This window comes from Nylanderia fulva, unplaced genomic scaffold (genome assembly GCF_048542155.1).
Source record: "Nylanderia fulva isolate GAGA-0341 unplaced genomic scaffold, ASM4854215v1 Scaffold18, whole genome shotgun sequence".
NCBI lineage: Eukaryota > Metazoa > Arthropoda > Insecta > Hymenoptera > Formicidae > Nylanderia > Nylanderia fulva.
Genome location: NW_028190055.1, coordinates 2,179,515 through 2,203,216, shown reverse-complemented (window position 1 = coordinate 2,203,216; position 23,702 = coordinate 2,179,515). Strand labels below are relative to the sequence as shown.

General features: G+C 31.2%; 8 protein-coding genes across 11 annotated transcripts; 5 read left to right on the top strand and 3 right to left on the bottom strand.

The window, feature by feature from the left end:
- Window positions 1-137: 137 nt before the first annotated feature.
- Window positions 138-1,928, bottom strand: cbc (protein CLP1 homolog). Its single transcript, XM_029322349.2, has 3 exons — window positions 1,595-1,928; window positions 456-1,513; window positions 138-341 (listed from the first exon to the last, which is right to left on the bottom strand). Exons 1-3 carry the CDS (start codon window positions 1,691-1,693, stop codon window positions 230-232), a joined length of 1,269 nt encoding a protein of 422 aa, XP_029178182.2. The 5' UTR covers window positions 1,694-1,928; the 3' UTR covers window positions 138-229.
- A 176-nt stretch (window positions 1,929-2,104) lies between these two features.
- LOC114945976 (uncharacterized) lies at window positions 2,105-5,648 on the top strand. Of its 4 annotated transcripts, none has more exons than XM_029322348.2 (3): window positions 2,105-2,349; window positions 2,998-4,732; window positions 4,831-5,648. In XM_029322348.2, the coding sequence occupies exons 2-3, from the start codon at window positions 3,014-3,016 to the stop codon at window positions 5,047-5,049; spliced, it is 1,938 nt and encodes a 645-aa protein (XP_029178181.2). In that variant the 5' UTR covers window positions 2,105-2,349; window positions 2,998-3,013; the 3' UTR covers window positions 5,050-5,648. The 4 variants fall into 4 exon arrangements, with proteins under 4 accessions (XP_029178181.2, XP_085337594.1, XP_085337593.1 ...); XM_085481468.1 differs by lacking the exon at window positions 2,105-2,349 and adding an exon at window positions 2,384-2,444; XM_085481467.1 differs by lacking the exon at window positions 2,105-2,349 and adding an exon at window positions 2,466-2,541.
- A 271-nt stretch (window positions 5,649-5,919) lies between these two features.
- LOC114945974 (DNA-directed RNA polymerase I subunit RPA49) lies at window positions 5,920-7,939 on the top strand. The gene is made up of 5 exons (XM_029322347.2): window positions 5,920-6,117; window positions 6,401-6,802; window positions 6,957-7,152; window positions 7,238-7,453; window positions 7,518-7,939. Exons 1-5 carry the CDS (start codon window positions 6,051-6,053, stop codon window positions 7,768-7,770), a joined length of 1,134 nt encoding a protein of 377 aa, XP_029178180.2. The 5' UTR covers window positions 5,920-6,050; the 3' UTR covers window positions 7,771-7,939.
- Window positions 7,940-8,176: 237 nt separating this feature from the next.
- On the top strand, window positions 8,177-9,397 carry Pcd (pterin-4a-carbinolamine dehydratase). The gene is made up of 3 exons (XM_085481470.1): window positions 8,177-8,492; window positions 8,854-8,982; window positions 9,062-9,397. The coding sequence occupies exons 1-3, from the start codon at window positions 8,370-8,372 to the stop codon at window positions 9,233-9,235; spliced, it is 426 nt and encodes a 141-aa protein (XP_085337596.1). The 5' UTR covers window positions 8,177-8,369; the 3' UTR covers window positions 9,236-9,397.
- Window positions 9,398-9,483: 86 nt separating this feature from the next.
- SdhD (succinate dehydrogenase, subunit D) lies at window positions 9,484-10,953 on the bottom strand. Its single transcript, XM_029322345.2, has 4 exons — window positions 10,649-10,953; window positions 10,188-10,333; window positions 9,921-10,111; window positions 9,484-9,800 (listed from the first exon to the last, which is right to left on the bottom strand). Exons 1-4 carry the CDS (start codon window positions 10,701-10,703, stop codon window positions 9,593-9,595), a joined length of 600 nt encoding a protein of 199 aa, XP_029178178.1. The 5' UTR covers window positions 10,704-10,953; the 3' UTR covers window positions 9,484-9,592.
- Window positions 10,954-11,906: 953 nt separating this feature from the next.
- On the top strand, window positions 11,907-15,957 carry p115 (general vesicular transport factor p115). The gene is made up of 12 exons (XM_029322330.2): window positions 11,907-12,077; window positions 12,345-12,573; window positions 12,636-12,892; window positions 12,990-13,191; window positions 13,272-13,423; window positions 13,521-13,711; window positions 13,795-13,967; window positions 14,162-14,589; window positions 14,698-14,878; window positions 15,011-15,195; window positions 15,281-15,655; window positions 15,724-15,957. The coding sequence occupies exons 1-12, from the start codon at window positions 12,000-12,002 to the stop codon at window positions 15,784-15,786; spliced, it is 2,514 nt and encodes an 837-aa protein (XP_029178163.2). The 5' UTR covers window positions 11,907-11,999; the 3' UTR covers window positions 15,787-15,957.
- Window positions 15,958-16,264: 307 nt separating this feature from the next.
- Window positions 16,265-20,498, bottom strand: ND-75 (NADH dehydrogenase (ubiquinone) 75 kDa subunit). The gene is made up of 12 exons (XM_029322329.2): window positions 20,414-20,498; window positions 20,003-20,180; window positions 19,584-19,691; window positions 19,143-19,508; window positions 18,629-18,850; window positions 18,417-18,552; window positions 17,982-18,334; window positions 17,712-17,897; window positions 17,450-17,639; window positions 17,011-17,186; window positions 16,763-16,897; window positions 16,265-16,680 (listed from the first exon to the last, which is right to left on the bottom strand). The coding sequence occupies exons 2-12, from the start codon at window positions 20,159-20,161 to the stop codon at window positions 16,528-16,530; spliced, it is 2,184 nt and encodes a 727-aa protein (XP_029178162.1). The 5' UTR covers window positions 20,162-20,180; window positions 20,414-20,498; the 3' UTR covers window positions 16,265-16,527.
- Window positions 20,499-21,110: 612 nt separating this feature from the next.
- On the top strand, window positions 21,111-22,986 carry eEF1beta (elongation factor 1-beta). Its single transcript, XM_029322332.2, has 3 exons — window positions 21,111-21,323; window positions 22,245-22,672; window positions 22,769-22,986. The coding sequence occupies exons 1-3, from the start codon at window positions 21,244-21,246 to the stop codon at window positions 22,921-22,923; spliced, it is 663 nt and encodes a 220-aa protein (XP_029178165.1). The 5' UTR covers window positions 21,111-21,243; the 3' UTR covers window positions 22,924-22,986.
- The last annotated feature ends 716 nt before the right edge of the window (window positions 22,987-23,702 follow it).

Sequence of the window (23,702 nt, the reverse complement as noted above, 5' to 3'; positions counted from 1 at the left end):
TTTTAATTCTTGATCCTTTATCAAAATAATCGAATTGCTAATTTGTATGATAACAAATATACATATACTTAATTATATTATAAATGCTTACAAATATATATTTTGTTTTACAAAAGTTACGTATGAATATGCTCATATTATCTGAAATCTCTAATATTGTATTGTAAAAAGATTTCTTTATGTCATATTTGTCATATTTACATTAATTAATTGATGTCTATTCGTGTAACTAATGACTATCCATAAACTGTATATCTGATAATAATAGGACTGTATTAGGCAGCGGTCTAGGTTGTGGGCTTAATACAGTGAACGTCTGCCTCTCGACATCCACGTTGGTTCTGCAAATATAAAATGTATTGTACAATTTGCAAATATGTAAAATTTATTTTTATATATAAAAAATTATATATAATAATAATATATGGAGTTTCTATAGTAAACTGTATACTAACACACAGACAAATCCAGCCACGTTAGTCTGCACGACATCATCCTCGGGAGAATCGGCAAACGAGACAGACAAGAGATGATGTAACAAACTAGGTCCTGGTGTAACAGCCACTAATTTTGTCAAATTATCTTCCGCCTTCATGCCCAACGGCATACAGGAAGCTGGTAGAACAGGTGCTCCAATCTTATACAATCTAGCCTCGCTCCACTTTACCTCAAAACTGTGTGGATATAATGGAGTTCGAGAACCATAAAAGTATTCTCTGACACCCTGATCTCTAGCTTCGGTCCTTTGCGCCTGACTTCTCTCGACAACCCCGCCACTCTTCGGTAAAAAAACCACCTTCACAAAATCCGGCATATCTCTCACCAGTTCATTGTAAAGTCTCTCTTGATCTAGCACAAGTATCGCATCCACCTCGAATGCCTGTGCACTATGCGTGAGCAATTTGTAGCCATCGCCTTTAACCCAGCCACATGTGTTTATAACAATTCCAGAGGCTTTGGCTTTCTTGTTAGCTTGTAGTCTGTCTGAACAAACCTCTGCCAAACGTGTGACTAGTAAATTGTACAGTGTTACATTGGCTTGTGGTGTTTTATGTCCAAAATGAAAGACTAGAGGAGCTTGCTGACTGAATCCTTCCACTACATTGGATGGCCGTTCCACCAGCAGAGCACCCACTGTACCAGGAATCGCTATGTGTCCCTGACCGACATCGAGGTCAACAAAAATTGGCCTTCTGCCCATCCTGACGGCATAATTCAGTAATATCCTACAAAGTGTAGACTTTCCCACATCGCAGGGACCTACGACCATTGTTATCGGACCCCTAGTGTCGTCCTTCTCTGCAGTTTCTCTCATCCGTTCCATCGCTGCGTGACAATTAAGATACAAACCCATAGGAGTTTCCTTTGCCACATAGCTGACATCGGTTTTCCCAACTAATTCAACAGTGCAACCTTGCCAAGTGTAAACCGCAACTTTTGCGCCAGCGGTAAACTCATACTTTTTACCCTTTACCAATTCTGTTCCAAATACTTCTGCCAAGCCATTCTTCAACTGCAATTATACAACTCTAAGTCAATTAATGATAAAAAAAAATGTATAACAGATTAAGTTTATAAAAAGAAATTGTGTTACCTCCAATGTAACTTTTTCATTCTTACTTTCCACTTCGAATCTTAATTCACAGTCCGGATCCAATTTAAATTCTTGCACTGTAGATTTTTCGTCAGACATTTTTGTTTGAATAGGTTAAAGGTGACACGCTGCTTGAATCATGAAAAATTCTTTTTCTTCTATAACTTATTAGCTTTTGCTGACCCTGGTCATGAAAAATCCGAATCTGTTAAATCTATTTCTCTTGCTAGATCGTAATAAATTTTTCGTTTTCTGTTTCTCCAATACTTGATAAATCGAGTTGATTCGAATTGTCTTTCAAACGCTGAAAATATTTATGGATACTCACCTCATCCAAGATGCGTTCGAAAATCCTACCCATTCAATTGACCAATCAGGATAAAAGAAACGATGTTCTTTGTCTTGATTGGCCGATTAAAAATCGTTTCCATTTACTCTACTAATAGGATTTCCGAACTCATTCAGTCACGTGATATAATTTGTTTACTGCCGCAAAAGTTGGCAACCCTGACCCTGACGCCGACATTTCGCGTAATTACGTACATTGTGCATTTTGTGATGCTGTCAGAAAATTTGCGTTTTTACTCCGTGAGCGTTGTTCGATGCAGATTTATGCGATATTATGCAATTATCTGTCACATATGCACAGTGTGATAATTGCGACACACCTTTGCTGAGTTTCGGCGCTCAAACTTGTTTGTTAAACGACATTGACGTGCACGTTCGTGTTTAACGGTTCCCGCTTTTCCTAACGGGTAAGCTGATAGATGTCATGAGACGTAGTTTTGTTGCACTGAAAGAGAACGTTTAATGTCACTTGAAATGAAAATTTTATTATCTCTCGCAATCTGTACATACATATATTACATATATTTTGTGAAAAAACAGAATATTTACATACTTAATTTACAACGCAATAAAATTCAAACTTATATTTTACTAAAAACGTACCTATAATTAAATTTACTATTATAATTAATATCTGTGATGACTTTACATGTATTAATATGCATTGATATACATTGGTGTTTGTAGAGTTTATATAGCAACCTGAATTAATTTGAGAAAAGAGATATTTTTCTTTTTGTTGAAATAAGATTCTATTGTACAAACAATACCTGAAGCATGAGTATATAAATAATTAAATTATTGCATCATGTTTTTAATTAAATAGCAATATAAGTTTTTTTATAAATGTAAGATGGAAAAGGTATTTCTGGTTATATAATATATAAGTTTTCTACTCACTATCAATTATCAATTTGATTGATATTGAAATTGATACTGAAGAAAACTGAGAGAGGCCTTGAGACATTAAATGGCATTTAATATATATTAATGTACACTTAACTAAATTGGTTATAAAATTGATGTCAACTAAATTTTTATCATTATGTTTCCAGATATAATTCAATCAGAATGTCTACAACTGGGATGTCTACACGTTCCTCTTGTCTGAAATCTCATCACCCTTCTATAAAGGCTGTACCTGAAAGTAAGCTCAGATCTAAAAGAGTCATTAATAAAACCAATAAAAGTTTACAAAAAATTAATGTTAATGCAAACAACAAAAGATTAAATGTATCAAAAATAAATGTGTCTGCAAATAGCAGTCAATCTTTACGAAGATGCTTGCGTCCACGGAATAAAAAAAATTACTGTGAAGATTCAAAATTACTGCAGCAATATCTTTCACCAAAACAACAAAAGAGTGTGGTAATGTTAGAGAACTTAGATTTGGAAAATAATAAAAAAATGCCTGTATACAAAACCATAAAATCTCCTGAGAAATCATTAGAAAATAAAATGGATGTATATGATTTTAAATTTGATATTAATGATTCAAAAGAGAAAGTTACTAAGAAAAAGCAGAAGAGAAAAGTTAGCAAACAGAAAGGCAAAACAACTAAAAGAACTACACGTAAGAAGGTTACTATACAATCGCAAATAATTAACAATGAAGAAAACAAATTTCTTGGACTTGATACAAATACTGTAAAGTCTACACAAAATAATTCTTCAAAATCTGCAATAGAAGTGATAGTTACAAAATCGACAAAGAAAAATAAAGAGAAAATTAAGACACCAGATGCAGATATTCAGATGGTGCAAGAATCAGTAAAGGAAGATAATGTGATTGAAGAGATTGAATCACCAAGCATAAATACAGATATACAGATTGTAAGAGAATCAATGGAGGAAGATACAGAAAAGAAGAGTGAAACGCCAAAAATAAATATCAATATTGAAACTGTAGGAGAAACAAGTTCATCTGATAGAGCATTTCCAAAACAAATTAAAAAGCAAAATGCAAACAAGCCAAAAGTTATATCTATCAAAAATGCAGATAATATTACAATCCTTAAATCACCACCATCCAGCAACACTGAAGAGTTTTGGCCCTTTCGGCCAAAGAATATATTTGATAATAAGACCTCGGTAAAACAAGAGAAAAACTCATTAAATTATTCATTATTGACCAAATCTTTATCCCCTATCTTGAAGACTAGTGCCTTGGATCAGGAAAGTCCCTGTCGACTTCCAACAACATTAATGTTTTCTCAGGCTAAATACTTTGCTCAAAGTACACCAAAATTGAGATTTGAAGATAAGAAAATGAATAAAAAGAATGTAAAAATGAGTCAAGAAAATATGGAAATAAATAAAGAAAATATAGACATGAATAAAGAAAATATGGAAATGAATAAAGAAAATGTGGAAATAAATAAAGAAAATATGGATAAAACAAATATACGTGGAAGAGAAAAAGATAAAAAGAAGAAAATGACTTTCCACAAAAAGCACAATATAATTAAAAAAAAACTTCCAATTAATCAAAATACAGAAAAAAATCGGACGATAGATACAAACAAGCATATACATGCAGCACCTGCCAGAATTTCTCTAGGAGAAATAAAGAACTTTTTACAGCAAAAAAATATAAATGACAACAAACAAACAACAGATGAAGTGCATGTTAAAGATGACAAATCACCTACGATGCAAAAAGATAAAGATCTTATAAATTTTCTCAATTTTTCTGACACATTTGATGTCTTGTCTGAAACAGAGAGACTATCGAATTTTAGAGCTGAGGTTCCTTTGTTCATGGATTTAGAGCCCACACATTTTTCGAAGGTATTTTTACACATTACTAAAATTATATCAATATATTCTTTTATATATTATACAATATTGATATTAACATTATTATATACTTATTTAAAATATTACAGCCGCCTCAACATTCATATAGGAAAAAACGAACTGTAAAATTTGACCTTCTGGAGAGTGACGAAGAACAAGAAGAGGAGAAAGAAAATGTGAAATATCAAACAAAGAAGAAGAAACTCACAAAGTTGACAAAAGAAACTGAAAAAAAAATAGAAGAATGGGCAAAATCTGTTAATAGTACATTCGAAGAAATTGACGAATATGACTTGTTAATTGAGTAATATAGAAAGCAGATTACTAAAACACATAATTAAAAATTTAAGAAAGCCTGAAAGTGCAAAACACTAAATTAAATATTTTTTCTACCTTTCAAATTATATTTGATCTATAATGATATTTAATATTTCCCTATTCTATATATTTATATATAATTTCTTCAATTACACATATTTTGTGATAGAAAAAATAGTTTAAAAATTTGTTTCTCAAAATTATTCATAAATATTTTTTTTCTAAATTGTATTTGAGTTTCATAATTATAAATTTTCTAAAAAAATGTTTAATATTTATATGTAATAATTTTATGTGATGAGGTAGCAAAGTAACTATAAGTACATGATAGAGATATATTACTATAAATATTTATATTATTTCTGCAATAACTTGTAGAAAAAGAAGTATAACGTTGATATATAGTAGTATTTGGAAATAAAATATATTTAATTGCATTGAGATCAGTACCCAGACAGCCACAGTAATTATTATGACATCAAAATGATGTCAATAATTACTGTGGCTATCTGGGTAGGTTATATAAAAGTAATTACTTGTATATTGTATATATATATATATAAAATTAGTAAAATATTTTTGAAAACTATATCTTTCCGTCTTTTTAATTTCTCTAAATCTGGATACTAAATGTCAGACTTAGAGAATTGAGTTAAAGAAAAAAAAAATTTTACTATACGCGCGTATATTTACAAATTGATACAAATAATATTTTAAAATGATTTTTATTGAAATTTTAAAAGGGACAAAATAAAAAAGTTAAGAAAGCATGTGTAATTGTTTATTTTACTTGCAATACACTTGTAAATTTTTTTCTTGAAATTTTTCTGTATCGTAAACAAATGTCGGCTGTTCGAATCTACGCATGCGCACTTAAAGACATACGACGCACATGCGTGTCGAAAAATCTCAAGTGAGACGCAACGGTGATATAACCTGTAAGCCACGCGCGAAAATATTAATATCAATGAAATATCGGATTAACTGAAAAATGAAGCGACTCAAGAGTGTTATCGAAGATGTGATTGTGCAATCTGATAAAATCCAACCAATTATTGGTAAGATGGACATGTGTTATACTTAAATAATACCATTGTTACTATACCGGTTTTATTGTACTTTAATTTACATATTATTCATAATACACATATAACATTACTTCATGCTTATTTAATTGATATCATATTTTATCCACATATATACATATCATAATTACATTCAAGTATCATCATTCTTAGCTTTTGTTTGATTATTTAAATAATTGCTTTCCCTGATTTATATAAAAGAAAAAGAGCATTCAAATATGTTTTTATAAATATAAATAAAATCTTTGTTGTACAGTGAACTTTCAACATGGTAAGCTTAAAGATGAAGAGGACAAGGAGATGTCATGTGGTTTATTCCGTGATCAAAGGGAAGATAAAACTGTTTTGGCATTATCAAATGGACAGATTGTATATAAAGGTTATAGACCAGATTTTGAAAAAGAATCGACAAGGACAATGCTGGTACTCCATAATAAGAGAACAGGCAAAGTACGATTATTTGAAGCAGAACGGTGGCAGGTAACTCCAGTACTTGAAAAACCTATTATTGAAGACAACAAAAATGATATGGACGAAAAGATTGTTTTATTGAATAAACAATTTGGGTCGAAGAAAATTAAACGTAGAACCGAGCAATTTGAAAGACTGAAAGTGGATGTTAATTCTGTTAAGGAGCAACTTGAGAAAACAGTGTCAAGTAAGTTCTTTTTCTATTATTAAATATAATTAAATTGTAAAACATATTTACATATATATCATTTAAAATTACTAATAATATATTGATATATCAAAGATATTCAATATTTATATTCCATACAAAATCTTATTGACTTGTTTTTATTTTTTAACAGATGTTGAAATTGATAGACTAGATTTATCGGTTCAATTACAAACTGATGACTGTATTTCCACAATATTACCAACATGCAACAGGGATGCGAGTAATGTCAAAGATGTGTACAATGTATATGACATTATTCCAAGGAGTAAACTGGAAATGTTATATGAACATGCAATGAAAATTCTTAATGGAGATGTAGAAGAAGAGTAATTTAAATCTCTTTAAATAAGTTTTTTATCGTCATTTTTCTATATCCAATAATATTGTATAATTACATTTTTCTCATTATAGGAAGACTACATTTTTCACACACACTTTAAAATTTATTAAATCGGATCCAGATAATGTAAACAAGGTTGCTCTCTTACTCTACATTGAAATGGTCAGTGTATGGTGCGATATGATAGCAAAGGATGTAAAGAAACGCGACATTATTGTGTGTCCAATATCTGAAGAGGTAAATCGGCACATTATTGACACATACAGCGTACCCAGCGCACATGGACGGTAAGTTTTGATCATAAAATGCAATTATAAGAAAAGGCATTTTTTAGGAGAATTTCTTTTACAGAATGAGGCCAAATATTATGAAAGATAAAGGTCTTGTACATTGCTTGATCCTTGCACTGATTGTATCAAACTTTGAACTGGATCTTGAATTGTTTCGAGGTACACTGAAAAGAAAAACTGGTCAGAAGAAACTAATAAATTTTGTAAAAATCATTGGAGCAGTGTTTTCTAAAAAGGATAAGAATATTATTATGCTCAAGGTTCCATTGCCTTCAGTGACTCTTGTTAAAAAAGGAAAAAAACCAAGATCATGATTTCATTATTCAATAGATTTATTTCAATAGAATTGACGATATATTTTTATTTTTGTAACATCTCTCAACTATTTCTGATATAGTTTATAAAACATTTGTTGTACAGCCAAAATTGCGTTAATGTTTTATAAATCTTGTAAATACATAAAATATACATATTTCCATATTACTCTGATATAGATTTAATAAAAGAACATACAAATTACATTTTACATATATCTAGAAGAAATTTTTAAAGAATAATAATTAAAATTACAGATAACAAAACAGTTACAGATTAGAAAATTACAGATAACGATATTTTTTAATGTGTATTAAATTATTTTAAATATCTGAAGAATGTAATTTTAAAAATTATTTCTCTACGTTTTTTCTTAAAATTATATTAGTATATTATCATCGATTATTAATGTCCGACTTGGTCTTCTAACATCGTAAAAACGAATAAGAGGTTAGAGAAGCGTTTGGAAATTGGAAGTTTATTGTCGCACACAGATTTTCAAATTCGCTCCAAAACAGCAAACTGTTAATCACACAGTTTCTGTTTTACACGAGATTCCAATATCTTAAATTTATACACAAAATATCAAGTTTTCGACATGATAGCCTTATTGACCGCGCATATGGTAGAGGGAAGGGGAGGAAATCACGTTCGAAAGTGCATATCGCGCATTGTGAAACGCAGAGATTTATCCACTACTGCTTCGAATAGAGCAAAAATGGTAAGTGCTCGTTAGAACCTCCCAGTTGAAAGAAGAACCAATTTAAATCGAATAGCGAGCAAATTTCGAACAATTAAAGACGTTTTGATATAGATAATTACTTGTGTTTAAATAAGTAGTTGGAGGTGAAAGTGGTACAGATGCAATCGGCCACTTGTTACACAAAATCATGTCTATTTGCATAAATATGTAGAGTAATAAAAAAATGTATCGCTTGTAAAAACATTACCATATGTTGTGACCGAAGATCGCGTAAAATAATTAAATCACATTTGATTATAATTGTATAAGAGAGAATATGTATTGCATATATTACTATATAATTTAATAACATTTGATAACTATATGTTGATCTTCATAGAGTAATAAAAATAAGCTCACTCCAGAGGAAAGAGAGCAAAATTTGAATCCACTGCTCTCGACAGGATGGACTGTTCAGTCAAACAGGGATGCAATTTATAAGGAATTTGTATTCAAGAATTTCAATGAAGTGTGTTTTACACATCTGTTAATATTTTATATACAATCATTATGTTACATTATATATACTTATATATTCTAATTTCTAGGCCTTTGGCTTTATGACAAGAGTTGCCTTACAGGCTGAAAAGATGGACCATCATCCTGAATGGTTTAATGTTTATAACAAAGTGAATATCACTCTCTCATCTCATGATGTTAATGGTTTATCAGAGAGAGATGTGAAACTGGCGACTTTTATAGACAAAGTTGCCAGCAAATAAGATTCTTTTGGCTTATCTACCTGGGACCTGTCAGAGCATTATCTATTCGAATACTTATTATATACATGTTAATGACAATAATGAGAAACTTTTGTTATTACTTATTTGTAACATATATAACTAATATGAAATAAATGAGCTTTCTTTAGTTCATTATACATACACATTTCGAGCTACAAACTTTTATAATAGTTTCCAAAACTTTACTTGATTAAAATTATAAGTAGTATAAGAAAGAAAGCACAATATATTGTCACAGTAAATAATTTATTCCCGAATAATTTACAAGCTACCATCCCTTAAAAAGTTCTTCATATACTAACGCAAACAATTATTTCTGTATTTTAGTGATAACATCTAATTGGATTTCTGTCTTTCTCTGTCTTTACCTATTGCCCAGCCACTTTTAATGATCTTTGTGAGACCAGGACCGTTGTAAATTAGCAGAAGCAGACCAGCGAGAGTTGCAGCGGAGAGTAGATTTAACAGGAGGAACGACACTTTTGGAACTAATGTGCCTACTACAATGGGCCGTGCATAATCGAGTATGATAGCCTCCAATCCCCTGTAATAAATTTATTCTTTCGAGCTTTCTATTTTACAGTGTGTGCAAGAGATTCGTAGAAGAATAAATTTAACAAAAAAATACAAATTAATATTATATTAGACTGAGCCAATCAATTACCAATGTGTGTGCATGACGACAGCAGCTGCTAATAATACATCGATAAATTTACTTTCAAAGAGCAGAGCAGCAGGTATTAGCGACAAGAAGGATGCAGACACCATCCTTTCTATCAACCACAAGCGTACATGGTCACCATGGGCGCTTGCTGCACGAGTTTGAGTCACGCTGACTGTTGATTGCACAGGCAACTGGAAAGAATGAAATAATGTATTGTGCATTCACTCTTATTTCCTTTAGAAAAATTTGTTATAATTTGTTATCAACCTTGGACAAGATACGGCATGTTGGATATTTATTTGCTATAGGCGTTATGCCACGGTTCAGATTTGCAAGACTTGAAGTGGATTTGGGGAAGTGCACTGGATTGCATCTGCATACCTGGAGTAACCCACTAGGTTTTACCAATGTCTCTGCAATAAAATCATTGATTGGCGTGTTATAATTTTATATCTCGTTTTTAATCATTGATCAAAATGATTATATTGTACACTGCTACAAAAATACCCTTCGATATTATAATAAAAAAATTAATGTAAACTTATATAAAACGTAATTAAAAATTGTTTTGAGGAAAATATCCATCGATTGAAACTTTCCATATATTTTCTGCTCATTAAAGAGATTATGTAAAACCATCTTGAGGTTATGTAAAGAAATTTCTGTCTAAATCACGAAATAAAGCAGGAGCACGCTCGAAACTGTCGGAGACTTAAAGTAAAACTTACCGAGCTGTCGAACTTTACGAAAGATATTAATGTTAGCTACTCTTCCTAAATTCATCTTGTCAAAATTGCTCGTATCGAGTTTGACGTTAATTCGAATCAAGAGATAAGAGACAAGCGTTCAAACAATCAATTTTTATTCGAAACAATTTGCGTCTGCTAGAACGAAAGCAAATTTTTTAGAGAAAAAAGAATTTTAATTCATACATATATATATTTATTTTCGGAATAGAACAAATAAGCTTCGATTCGCAAACATATTTTTGCTGCGCTTTGTGCACTCTCTACCTACACTTGAAACAGTAAAAACGTGGAGAGAGGAAAGAGTGAGATGAAAGCTATAATTTGACCTTATATAGAACATATAATATATGTTCTAAGAATTTGACGAATGGACTTTTATATAAAACGCTAAATGTCTGTTATAATTGTGTATACAGGGTGTCCCATAATTCGCGAATCACCTTTCATGGGCAGATAGAGCGTGTTAAACTGAATAGAAAAGTCCTGTATCATTTTGCGATATTCGCAATAATTATTGAGTTATTAACTAAAATATCTAAACGAATGAGCGGGTAGAAAGCAGTAGGCCGGACTCGGTGTGCACTTATTTGTTATGTGCCGCTTAGTATCAAAAGTATCATCTTACTTTTCGGCGTCACTACATTGGTCGCCGCTCGCTGCATGACGCCGCCTCTCGATCAAATAATGCTTTCTACCTGCTTATTCGTTTAGATATTTTAATAAATAACTCAATAATTATTGCGAATATCGCAAAATGATACATGAATTTTCTATTCAGTTTAACACGCTCTATCTGCCCATGAAAGGTGATTCGCGAATTATGGGACACCCTGTATACAGTGACCTAAGTAGATTATAGAAAACAATTATAAAAAATATTGCAGATTCCATATAAATAAACACGTTTATATTATAGAAAAATATTTTATCTTTTATCAAGCTGACAAAAGTTCTGCTTGTAAATTAATCATAACAAAAAGATAAATTTCAAAATATAAAAAATCCTGTTCATAGTCCGTCTCGTGCTACATGTCTATTTCATTGGTTGGATTAAATCTTAAGATCGGACTCTCACACGCGTAAAAGCATTCAGCCAATCACTTTTCCGTTGTACGAAAAAGCCGCAATCTGATTGGTTATCGCTATCGCGTTCAGATGCGCAGAAGCAATAAAGCTTAAATACAAATTCGAGTTCAAATCTATATAATTTATATACATCAGGTTTTTATCAATCCGGTGTTCGGAAATTATGTCCCTCCGGTAGTGAAATGTCAACGTGTGACGTGTATGTAATTTACAGCAGACGTTGAAAGTTTATCGGAGGAAAAGAATGGAGTATTTTAAAAGCAGTCTGAAATCCGTTTTAGGAACCGCTCCAGCTGGAACTCAGCCGACAGGTGCCGATACGGTAAATGAAAAGAAAAAAGCTAATATTCCATAATATTTTTTCCATACTCGAGAGGTTATTTCTTATTGTTGAATCAACTAATAAAGCTTCTTATCAGTGACAATTAGTAACAAATTTATAAATTTGTAACTATTTTTTTACAAATTTTTATTTACAACTTTGTTACTATTTTTTTACAAATTTTTATTTACAAATTTGTTACTAATTGTCTAACAAAGTTGTAAAGCTACAATTGCTATTGCTATATATCTATGTATTTTAATACAGGTGGAAAGATTAGTAGATAGATTGCAATCTTCCACATTACTCAATGACAGAAGAGATGCCTGTCGAGCACTCAAAGCATTATCACGCACATATCGTGTGGAAGTTGGTGCTCAAGGGATGGATGCGTTGAGGCAGGTGCTGGAAATGGACAAGACAGATTGCGAAATAATTGGTTTAGCTCTAGACACACTGTGTAATATTACAAGTCCTGACATATTTGAGGAAGAAAGTAAGTAAGATGTTCTTTGATGGTTATTCGATTTCATGTCTAATTATTCTGTATAATTTCAGTGAACAACCACGATCCTCAAGCCAAGATAGGAGAACAGTTTACAGAAATATTTATCAAGCATTCAGATAGTATTGGATTAGTACTAACATTTCTTGAAGAGTTTGACTTTCGTGTCAGATGGCCGGCGTTGAAATTGTTAACACATTTATTAGCAAACAGATCTAAAGATATTCAAGAAATAATTTTGATCAGTCCTATGGGAGTTTCTAAATTGATGGATTTGCTGAGCGATAGTAGAGAAGTTATACGCAATGATGTATGTTAAATTAATAGTATTTAAGTAAATATTTTTGAAATATGAAAAGAAAGCATCCTCTTGTTGTTAATACATATTATTTACATTTATTACTTAGGTTTTGTTGCTACTCATTCAACTAACAAAAGGCAATGCAAATATTCAAAAAATAGTAGCATTTGAAAATGCATTTGATCGCATATTTGATGTTATTCAACAAGAGGGTAATGCAGATGGTGGTATTGTTGTAGAAGATTGTCTCTTATTGATGTTAAATCTTCTCAGAGGAAATGTCAGTAACCAAAACTTTTTTAAGGAAGGTAATTTCAATAGGTTTTAATAATCAACTTTTCAATAATTTTTCTTTTGTGTGATAATTTTTATATTGCAATATGTGTAGGTAGTTATATTCAGAAATTGACGCCAATGTTTCAAATACCCAATGAAACAGAAGATAATAACTTTGGTGGTTGGAGTCCACAAAAAGTATCCAATGTTCACTGCATGGTGCAAGTTGTACGAGCATTGGTAGCACCAAGTGCACCTGCTCAGGTAAAAATATTGACATTATATTTATAAAATTTCTCTTTTATTACGTTTTTATTTTATTATTATTTTATTATAATAACTAAATAATATATATGTGAAGGCAGTTGCAGCTTGTCAACGAACTATGAGAGCTTGTGGATTGTTACAAGCATTGTGCGATATATTAATGGCTAGTGGAGTACCTGCAGATGTGTTGACAGAGACCATTAATACTGTAGCAGAAGTCATAAGAGGAAATGCTAGTAATCAAGAATTTTTGGCGAGTGTTATGGCACCGAGCACTCCTCCAAGGTATGATAAGCTACATTAAATAGAGTCATTTTATATTTAATATTATTCAAAATAATGAAGAACAATTTATCAATACATTATAGACCAGCTATTGTTGTGTTATTAATGTCCATGGTGAATGAAAAGCAACCATTCGTTCTGCGATGTTCTGTACTATATTGCTTTCAATGCTTTCTCTATAAAAACGAAGTAGGACAGACACAGTTGATTCAAACTTTATTACCGCAAGGCAACGAAGCACCATCGCTAACTACAGGTTTATTAAGCTCTTTTTGATAGATCTTGACTACATTTAATATAATATATGTATAATAATAATATATGATAACATATATTTAATAATATGTGATATGATATATTATTATATGATATGATATATTATATTATTATATGATATGAAAAAAAGGCGTTTTGACAATGGAATAATGCAAATTCTATATTTGTTGTTAGGACAGTTACTGTGCGGCGGATTATTTTCTGCAGATTCACTGTCGAATTGGTTTTCTGCAGTGGCATTATCTCACGCTTTGATCGAGAATATAAGTCAGAAGGAACAGCTTTTAAGAGTGCTCCTTGCGACCAATATTGGGAAGCCACCGGTAACACTTATACAACAATGCGTTATGTTGTTGCAACAGGGTAATAAGACACAGTGTAAATTGGGCTTATTGATGTTGCTCTGTCAATGGACCTCGTATTGTCCGCTCGCAGTCAAATCATTCCTAGCTATCGATTCCTCGGTAGCGTATCTAACAGCCCTTCTATCATCGCAAGAGAATAATGATGATCTACAAGAAACTTTACTACAGAGCATGTGCGCCTTACTTATCGGTATTTGCATACATTACAACGATGATAGTGTACCAATTTATACAAAGGTAGGTAATGCCATTTATATAATTGAGATAGTTCATGACGTTTATGGAAGTTACACAAAGTAAAACGTGTGTAATTAATTGCAATAATTTGTGTATATTATCTCGCAGGAAAAAGTGTATAATTTAATTGAGAATAGAATAGGTATGGAAAAATTTCAAGACGCGATTGGCGGTATTGCTAGACACGAAATTTATTCCCGAACGTTAAAACATCCGCAACCTTCGGTGAAAAATCCGTCAGAACTTTTATTGGATCACGAATTTTGCAGATTACTGAAAAGTTTAGAAGGTATACATTATATACATAATATTTTTTATAATCGTATGTCGAAAATAAATGGTTTTCATAATGATAAAAAAATTTAACATTCTCTCTCAATTTCTTTTTAGAAATAAAAATTAAGATTTTTTTTTCTTTTAGGTGTTGTAATAAAATCAGTGATAGATGCTAATAATAAACATCAAAATAGAAATCAATTATCTATGAGTGTATCTGACAATGCATTGGTTTTGCAATACAAAGGTCTTATAAGAGAACAAGATGTGCAAATTCAAAAGCTGAATCAAGTTAATGATACTTTATTAAAAGAAAAACAAGAACTTGAGGTACTAAGCAATTTTTTTTTATTTTTAAGAAATGTGTTTGATGTACATATAAAAAATTAATATATATTTTTCAATACTATTACAGACACAACTGCAAGAACTTAAATCAACTATTAGTCATTTAAGAGATCAAAATTTGGTTCTTCGAGCAGCACAAATAAATATGGGGGATGGAAAAGAGACAGTTAATTCTAGTAGTAATATAGATCTGGAAAAAGAATTACAAACCTACAAAACAACAGTTGTAGATTTAGAGAATCGTTTAGCTGAATATGTGCACATGACGCAAGAGCATAAAGAGAAAAATGAAAAGGAATCAGAATTAGAGAATCAATTAAAATCAAAAACAGAGGAACTTGAAAAATTGAAGAAAGACCAAGAAGATCTTTTAGAACTTTTGACTGATCAAGATAGTAAAATTATGTTGTATAAAGAAAGATTAATTGAATTAGGCGACAAGGTATGTTTTATGAAATGAAACTATTTCCACAATACATGAAAAATAAAATATAACTTTTCTATTTTTAGGTCGAGTCTGATGAAAGTTCAGGTGAGCTTGATACAGATGATCAACCAGAATCAAGCAATTAAGATATTCTAATTGATCGTTTCATCAGATAAATAACAATTTTTTTTATACATAGTAAATGTCTTTCTATAAAAATTTTATTTTGTGTCATACATATTGTAAAAAATATGAAATGTATTTCCAAATGTATATACAAATATATAACAATTACCATGTGTAATTGTATAAACAGATATTAGTATTTCTCAGAAGTAAAAGTATATAAATTTAATGATAATGTATGTTTAAATAATTTAGATATTTAATGAAAAAATGTTTCAAATAAAGTATTATATATTTTTATTTCTGCACAATTATATTCTAATGTTTTTTTATTTAAGTATATTCAGTTTGTAAAAAATTATGTAATTGTTATAAAAACAGATTGCATTATTGAAGAAATTGTCTTAAACATTCCTGTAATATATTCAATATAATTTAATAATTCATGCATATTCTAATGATATATTTGTATATAAAAAAAATTACGCAAAACGAAAATAAATTTATTATATTTATTTTAAATAGTTTATATTATCCTATTAACAACAAATATACAATTAATGGACTGATAGGACCAACATTTATAGATTCCCATTTTCAGAATTATTTAATATACAGAGTTCTATAAATACATTTTAATGCTTTGTTTTTATAATTCTTTTATTACTGGCTGCAGGATGTCATAATATCTAGCCAGTGTTATCAGATATACTATTATCAACTAACAAATGAGAATTTTATTCAATACAATATTGAATAATTTATACTGCACTTTGTCGCTGTTTCATGACTGCTTGAATACATTTTGCCATAGTTAAAGACGCTCGTGATACTACGTCAGTCATGAAAAATTGATCCAACGTCTTTTGTTTAATATCCACCGGGTCTGCTAAAAATGATTCTCCAGACTGTTGCTATAAACATGTCATAAACAACATATATAGATAATATTGTCTTTATGTTAAAAAATACATTACATCTAATCGAGATACAAACCTTAGCTATTTCCAAAGCTTGTGTAAAGAAATTAGCTGGTTCAACATTACCATATCGTACCAGATGTGGCGCGACTTCTTCAAGCCTGAATCTTATTTCGTTTAAATTATCATATGGTAAAGTAATACCGGCCATCTATAATTTAATAAAGTATATAATTGTCAAATATACACATATCTTGATTACTTATTTGAGAATCTGCATTTTTTGACTATGAACATTTATTTATTTAATTTATTAATTATTACCTCAGAAAGGGCGCGAATAATTTTCCAATCTGGACGTGCTAAACCAGGTGGTGTAATTGCCGCGCACGTTTGTTGGGAGCGTCCTTCTGTATTAACATAACTTGCGACTTTTTCAGTATATGCTGCTCCAGCTAATACAACATCAGCAATGGCCGCTCCAGCATCACCATGACTTCCTAAAATCATAAATAACATTTACTGTAATCTTATAGTTAATAATTTAAAAATTATAAATTAAATTGATATTGCTATATAAAACTAAATAAAATATATAAAGTTTTAAATTTATAATTAATAATATGAATAAATATAATTAATTTTATAAACTTAATATATTACAATAAAAATTCAATTATAAATAATTCATATATATACATTAAAAGTAATTTATATATATATTTAAAATGTTTTCAGCATTGTTACATGTGCATAGACATACCTATATAAATGATAAATGTGTTTGGAAAATCTTCTCTCTTAATATTGACATCATCAGCACCCAAAAGGAACAGAACATTCGGTTGTTGTTCTTTGATTTCTTCTACAGTCGAACCATAACCGATATCTAAAGCAGCAACTTGAGAAGCATTTGTATGCAATATATTTAAGGTTTTCCATTCCTGGGGAGCCTGAAATTCAAAAGATGAGCGATTATTATAATTTCTAAAAAATTACTACATATAAGATTGGGGAAAATTTACTTTTAAGTTATCTCCTAAAACCTTCGCTAATGCTTGCGTTTCGTAGAGAATCTTAGCTCCGTCCTTCCGAGCTAGCTGATCGGCGCCTAAGATGACAAGTGGTTTCTTAGCTTCTTTCAGGGTAGCAGAGAATGGATGTGAACCATCACGTAACTTCGTTATTACATCGAAGGATTCTCCCAAGTGCTAAAAAATAAAACAAAAAGGATATATTTTACTGAAGAATACATTAACAGGAGAAATATAACGTAAAACAGATAAAGATTATACCTCATGTTCGTACGTTAGATCAACGTCCGAACCGATAAGGGCAATTGTTTGTTCGCCATGTAGATAGCCCTTCCTGAGACGCGTATTTACTAATGGTGCTTCGTATCTAGGATTTGTACCAATCAATACTACGACATCCGCATCTTCAATCGCGGCGATGGTGTTGTTCAAAAGATAGCTACTTCTGAGGTCGATGCCCGAGCCGTCTTTCGGGAAACATTGTTCCGTGGCTAGAGCTTCGCTGCCCAATTTGTTCACTAAATCTTTCATGGCAATAAGAGCCTCCGCGTCTGCCAATTTCCCAGCGATCGCAGCACATTTCTCCGCCGACACATTCGCTATGGATCTAGCAGCTAGTTATCAGAATGTTGATGTATAATTGAAATCAATAAAACGTGACGAATCTAGTAAATACAAATATATAATAGATTTTACCAGCAATGAGCGCATCTTCCCAATCGACAGCTTGCAATTTTCCATTAATCTTAATCATTGGTGTAATGAGTCTTTGTCTTTTGAGTCCATCATATGAAAAACGGGCTTTGTCCGAGAGCCATTCCTCATTCACTTCCTATCAATAATTATATAATTATTAATAACATGTAACAAAATCATATTTTTATTGCAAGTGTGTTAAGAATATTTACCTCATTCACTCTTGGTAGTATTCTTAAAACCTCACCAGTTCTGTGAGAGATAACTATGTTACTACCAACGGCATCGTGAACGTCGATACTGTCAGTGCGACGTGTTTCCCATGGACGAGCAACAAATGCATACGGTTTACTTGTTAATGCACCCACAGGACAAAGATCAATGATATTGCCAGACAATTCTGACAAGAACAATTTCTCGACATACGTTCCCACCTAAAATTATTATATTTATTTTTAATTACTTTAATTACACTAATATATTTCTTGGAATAATTCCTATATTGTTAACAACTATTATCATGATCATATAAAACAATTATTCAAGTTTATGCAAATAAATATTTCTCAATTTTACAAAATTTTTCAAGAAATTCAAAGACACAATATTATATGATAAAATTAAATAAAAACAATTTACTTTAATTTGGTAAAATTATTTTGCAATAATAAGCTAATAAGTTTCTATACATTATCTAAATATATATAAATCAAATCTTAAATGTACCTGCATATCATTACCACGACCAGTAGTTCCCAAATCATCAATACCAGCTACTTCTGAAGCAAATCGAATACACCTTGTGCAATGTATGCAACGTGTCATAACTGTCTTGATTAAAGGTCCAATGTCTTTGTCTTCCACTGCTCTTTTCCCAGAGAAATTAATATCAACAAATCTACTCCTGTCACTTCCAAAAGCCATGCTTTGATCTTGTAAATCACATTCTCCACCCTGGTCACAGATCGGACAGTCTAATGGATGATTAACCAACAGAAATTCCATAACACCCTCACGAGCTTTCCTTGTCAGATCAGAGTTAGTTTTCACTTTCCAACCTTTCATCACTGGCATGGCACATGCAGCAATTGGCTATAAAATAAAAAAATAAGATAAATATAATAATTAATTTTGATATATTATTCATTTATCTGTTTTGTTATTTACCTTAACTTGCTTCTCTATTTCAACAAGACACATTCTGCAATTACCAGCTACAGCAAGACGTTCATGATAACAGAATCTTGGTATTTCAACTCCTACTTTGGCAGCAGCCTAAAAAACCAAAAATATCAATCAGTTAGTAAAATCTCATAAATATTAGTGTATTATCTATCATTAATTTTATTATAAATACAATATGTACTTTGCAATATTTGTGATAAGAATATTCTTTCATTGTTTGTAAAATCTGTAGTCTATAAAATCAGAAGTAATATATATATATTTATATGTATTGATAAGAGAAAGATTATAAGATATATAATATATAATATATAATTTTATTTTTATGTATTGCTCTTCGCAACAAGATAAGAGAGTTGAAAGTGGATAAAGAGAATGCAAAAATTGATATCAACACAAACCTGCAAGACTGTTGTTCCTGGTGGTACTTGCACAGGCTTGTCGTCAATGAAGAGCTCGACCAATTCCTGCTGTGACTTGTTAGACGTTGTGTGAAAATTGACAGCGCAGAACCTTCCATTTGCTAGGCCTGTGGCCCGCACAACCGGCAGCCTCAACATCTCGCCACGCTATCAACAACTATCAACATCGCACTTTATTATGTAATAAACAAAAATTTCGCACAAGTCAATGGCGAATTAACCTAACCGAGGAACTATAAATAAGCAATAAAGGCATATGTTTCCGAAACATAGGATAATATCAAATGTTTTTATGGGATATCACGATAATTCTGAGTATATTTTTTTTTACCGAAATTACATATACAAATTTCAATCAAATAAAAATGATCACAACCATTTTTAAAATACCTTCTCTAGACGTCAGAAACACCTAACGGTTCGCGCTGAGCTCATGATGAGCAATGGCGAGTTCGATCGAAGAAAGCAATTCCTATACTTTTACGTCACCGTATATATAGCATCTTGTCGAATTCGATCAACAATTTTTATCTAAAAAATAATGGGATATTATGTGGCAGAATTATATATCAAATTCAATTTTTCTTAAAGATTTCAACAGAATTTTTATAAATATTTTATAATATTTTTTTTATATAACATTATATATTTATAATTTATATTTATAATATATGTATACATTTATATAATATATATATTCATAATATATTTACAATATAATTAATATAATATAATATATATCATAAATTATATTTATAAATTATATATTTTTATAATAAATTTAATTAATGATTTTTATAATTATATCTTTATAAATCGGAACGAAGATTTTTTGTTTAATAAAATAACAAAGTAAAAAAAAAATAAATTTTTTTTTGGAGCAGAGAAATATTTAATTGACCAATAGGGATAAAGGATTTGTTTTCTTTCATCTTGATTGGTTAATCGAACGTTATCACAGATTCTGATTGGTCGTCCCTCTATCTCTCTCTCTTCAGTGACAGCGACATTCCCCAGACGTCACTATCTAGGGATTTTTGTTCCGCGCGCCTCGAGGGCCCACCTTGAGGAAGGCGCACCGGAACGAACGTCACGTCGGAGTCGCACGAGTCGGCTGGTGCACGCAGCTCTCTCTTCCGGCGATCAGACGAAAGGGTCCCCGCTGAGTCGTCGTGCTCTCGGAACAGCTATTATTTACTCGTCCAGAACACGCTCTCGCCATGGCAGTCGGTGACCTGAAGACCGAGAAGGGTGTCGAGGACCTCAACACCTATCTCGCCGATCGCAGTTATGTCGACGGGTGAGCCTACTTCTAGCGCATTCCAACGCGCTCGCCGCGATATGTCTCCGGTACACGTGCTCCGCTTATTAGCGCGGCATCCTCTCTCGCCCAATATCTTGCGTTATTTCCTCCCGATGATGTTCCGGGCCCGGAAACTCGCTCCGATCGCGAGAATCTGTTGCACTATGTCTATTTACGACCGCCGAACATTTCCAGTAACACGTATGGATATGTGTCACACAGACGACACACACACATATGCGTAGCATCGCACGCACTTATTACTTATTTTTACGTTTTTCTTTTATCTTTTTTTACTTTTTTGTAAATTTTTTTTTAGTAAATTCGCATTTTAATAATATCGCATTCCTTATATTCTTGGATATTCTGCTTTCACACATTTGTGTAAGAGAGATATTTGAAGATTTTTTACAGATGTATAAGTCAAACTCTACTTATATTTGTTGCTCATGTTGCGTGTTGTTTTTTATATATTATATAAATAATATATATTGCAAAATAAAAAATATTTTATTCCTGTTACATACAATTGGATGATCTTTTCTAGTTTGAGTATTAATGAAGATTTAACGTAAAAGAATCTCTGTAAGTAATATTTTCCTTATTTTCTTTATGTATCTTTTTAAATTTTGTATATTTATCTTTTATCTGTATCTCTCATTTACTTTTTAATTTATAGGAAGTATGATAATAAAGTTATAAAGTTTATATCAATTATATATAATATATAATCAAATCAATATATACAATCAGTTAAGTATTAGAACAATATTTAAGAAGGTACATTAGATTCTTATTTTTTGATAAATATATATGATGATATAAGTATAAGAATTTTTAATAATGATGCTCGAATTGATAATAAGGATTAACTTTAAAATACAAAATGTATTGTATAAAAGAATTTGCACCCAATAGGTGGCAACCAACTCAAGCCGATGTTGCAGTACTCGAGGCACTGGGAAAAATACCAACATCTTCGAATCCTCATGTACTCCGTTGGTACAACCATATAAAATCCTACGATTTCAAGTCACTTCCTGGAGAAAAGAAAACACCTTCCATCTTTAGTACCACTAGTGCTCCAACTTCGTCCACAGCAAAAGCGAGCGAAGATGACGACGACCTAGATTTATTCGGCTCGGACGAAGAAGAGGATGCGGAAGCCGCAAAAATCAGGGAGGAAAGGTTAAAGGCATATGCAGAGAAAAAATCAAAAAAGCCCGTAGTTATCGCCAAATCGAGTATCGTCCTAGACGTGAAGAGTTGGGGAGACGAAACGGATATGAAAGAAATGGAAAATGCGGTAAGATCGATCGAGATGGACGGCCTTGTTTGGGGTGCATGTAAGTTGTATTAATTTTATTACTCTATTGATATACGCTGATTGATTTGCGTGATCAATAAAAATTATTGTTAATATAAATTTAATATTTTTACAGCGAAACTTGTCCCGGTGGGCTACGGCATAAACAAGTTACAAATAATGTGCGTGATAGAGGACGAAAAAGTGTCGGTGGACTTGTTGATCGAACAGATTCAAGAATTCGAGGACCTAGTTCAATCTGTAGACATTGCTTCGTTCAACAAGATCTAAGAAACGAAAACAGCTCATTACTTTTAATATTGGGATAATAAATATTATTTGTTTGTATATATACATATAATTTGTTACTCTCTTAACACACCCGAAGAATATTCCTAATACAGTCTTCAAAAATGACGACAATGCTGCTAAAGTTTCATCGCAAATGTTCATTTTATGTACATTATTAGGCAGAGACGTTAATTAGTGTGTTGCATGTATATATCGCAGTACAGAAAAATAATCTTTCCGCCTCGATACGTCATTGTTGCATATTCAATTTGGATTTGTTAGGCCGAATTTTATTAAAGTCTATCTATCTATAATGTCATTTGTGCCAAAGTAAAAAATAGAATACAATATATAACTGAAAAGAAATTTACATTATCGATACTAATGTAAAAGCTTTAATTGCAATTATTAATAAAACAAGCCATTACGATTTTATATACAAAGATATTTTTTGTAACATGGAAAATACATCAAAATTATTGCACAATAGTTATTGACTTCAATTTTAGCGCACTGAGTTATTGATATCTCTATTATCTCAATCTTTTTATCCTCGTATTTAATTTTTTAAAATTCAAATATCGACTTTGTTGAGATATCTTCAAATTTATTTAAAAAATTTTTCTTATATACAAAGATATTTTTTGGAAAATACATCGAAATTATTGCATAATAGTCATTGACTTCAATTTTAGCACACTGAGTTGTAGATATCTCTTTTATCTCAATCGTTTTATCCTCTCGTATTTAATTTTTTTAAATTCAAATATTATCGACTT

Coding starts and splice junctions, on each gene's coding strand:
- cbc (XM_029322349.2), bottom strand. CDS start 1,693: ATGTCTGACGAAAAATCTACAGTGCAAGAATTTAAATTGGATCCGGAC. Junction 1,514..1,594: donor ATGAAAAAGTTACATTGGAG/GTAACACAATTT, acceptor GTATAATTGCAG/TTGAAGAATGGCTTGGCAGA. Junction 342..455: donor GTGGCTGGATTTGTCTGTGT/GTTAGTATACAG, acceptor TTATATTTGCAG/AACCAACGTGGATGTCGAGA.
- eEF1beta (XM_029322332.2), top strand. CDS start 21,244: ATGGCAGTCGGTGACCTGAAGACCGAGAAGGGTGTCGAGGACCTCAAC. Junction 21,324..22,244: donor GATCGCAGTTATGTCGACGG/GTGAGCCTACTT, acceptor TGCACCCAATAG/GTGGCAACCAACTCAAGCCG. Junction 22,673..22,768: donor CGGCCTTGTTTGGGGTGCAT/GTAAGTTGTATT, acceptor ATATTTTTACAG/CGAAACTTGTCCCGGTGGGC.
- ND-75 (XM_029322329.2), bottom strand. CDS start 20,161: ATGTTGAGGCTGCCGGTTGTGCGGGCCACAGGCCTAGCAAATGGAAGG. Junction 19,509..19,583: donor AAATAGAGAAGCAAGTTAAG/GTAAATAACAAA, acceptor TTTATTTTATAG/CCAATTGCTGCATGTGCCAT. Junction 18,335..18,416: donor GGAAGATGCGCTCATTGCTG/GTAAAATCTATT, acceptor TCTGATAACTAG/CTGCTAGATCCATAGCGAAT.
- LOC114945976 (XM_029322348.2), top strand. CDS start 3,014: ATGTCTACAACTGGGATGTCTACACGTTCCTCTTGTCTGAAATCTCAT. Junction 4,733..4,830: donor AGCCCACACATTTTTCGAAG/GTATTTTTACAC, acceptor AAAATATTACAG/CCGCCTCAACATTCATATAG.
- Pcd (XM_085481470.1), top strand. CDS start 8,370: ATGATAGCCTTATTGACCGCGCATATGGTAGAGGGAAGGGGAGGAAAT. Junction 8,493..8,853: donor CTTCGAATAGAGCAAAAATG/GTAAGTGCTCGT, acceptor TGATCTTCATAG/AGTAATAAAAATAAGCTCAC. Junction 8,983..9,061: donor TATTCAAGAATTTCAATGAA/GTGTGTTTTACA, acceptor TCTAATTTCTAG/GCCTTTGGCTTTATGACAAG.
- p115 (XM_029322330.2), top strand. CDS start 12,000: ATGGAGTATTTTAAAAGCAGTCTGAAATCCGTTTTAGGAACCGCTCCA. Junction 12,574..12,635: donor TGACATATTTGAGGAAGAAA/GTAAGTAAGATG, acceptor GTATAATTTCAG/TGAACAACCACGATCCTCAA. Junction 13,968..14,161: donor AGCACCATCGCTAACTACAG/GTTTATTAAGCT, acceptor ATTTGTTGTTAG/GACAGTTACTGTGCGGCGGA.
- LOC114945974 (XM_029322347.2), top strand. CDS start 6,051: ATGAAGCGACTCAAGAGTGTTATCGAAGATGTGATTGTGCAATCTGAT. Junction 6,803..6,956: donor ACTTGAGAAAACAGTGTCAA/GTAAGTTCTTTT, acceptor ATTTTTTAACAG/ATGTTGAAATTGATAGACTA. Junction 7,454..7,517: donor GTACCCAGCGCACATGGACG/GTAAGTTTTGAT, acceptor TTTCTTTTACAG/AATGAGGCCAAATATTATGA.
- SdhD (XM_029322345.2), bottom strand. CDS start 10,703: ATGAATTTAGGAAGAGTAGCTAACATTAATATCTTTCGTAAAGTTCGA. Junction 10,334..10,648: donor TCGTAAAGTTCGACAGCTCG/GTAAGTTTTACT, acceptor ATTTTATTGCAG/AGACATTGGTAAAACCTAGT. Junction 9,801..9,920: donor GTCGTCATGCACACACATTG/GTAATTGATTGG, acceptor AATTTATTACAG/GGGATTGGAGGCTATCATAC.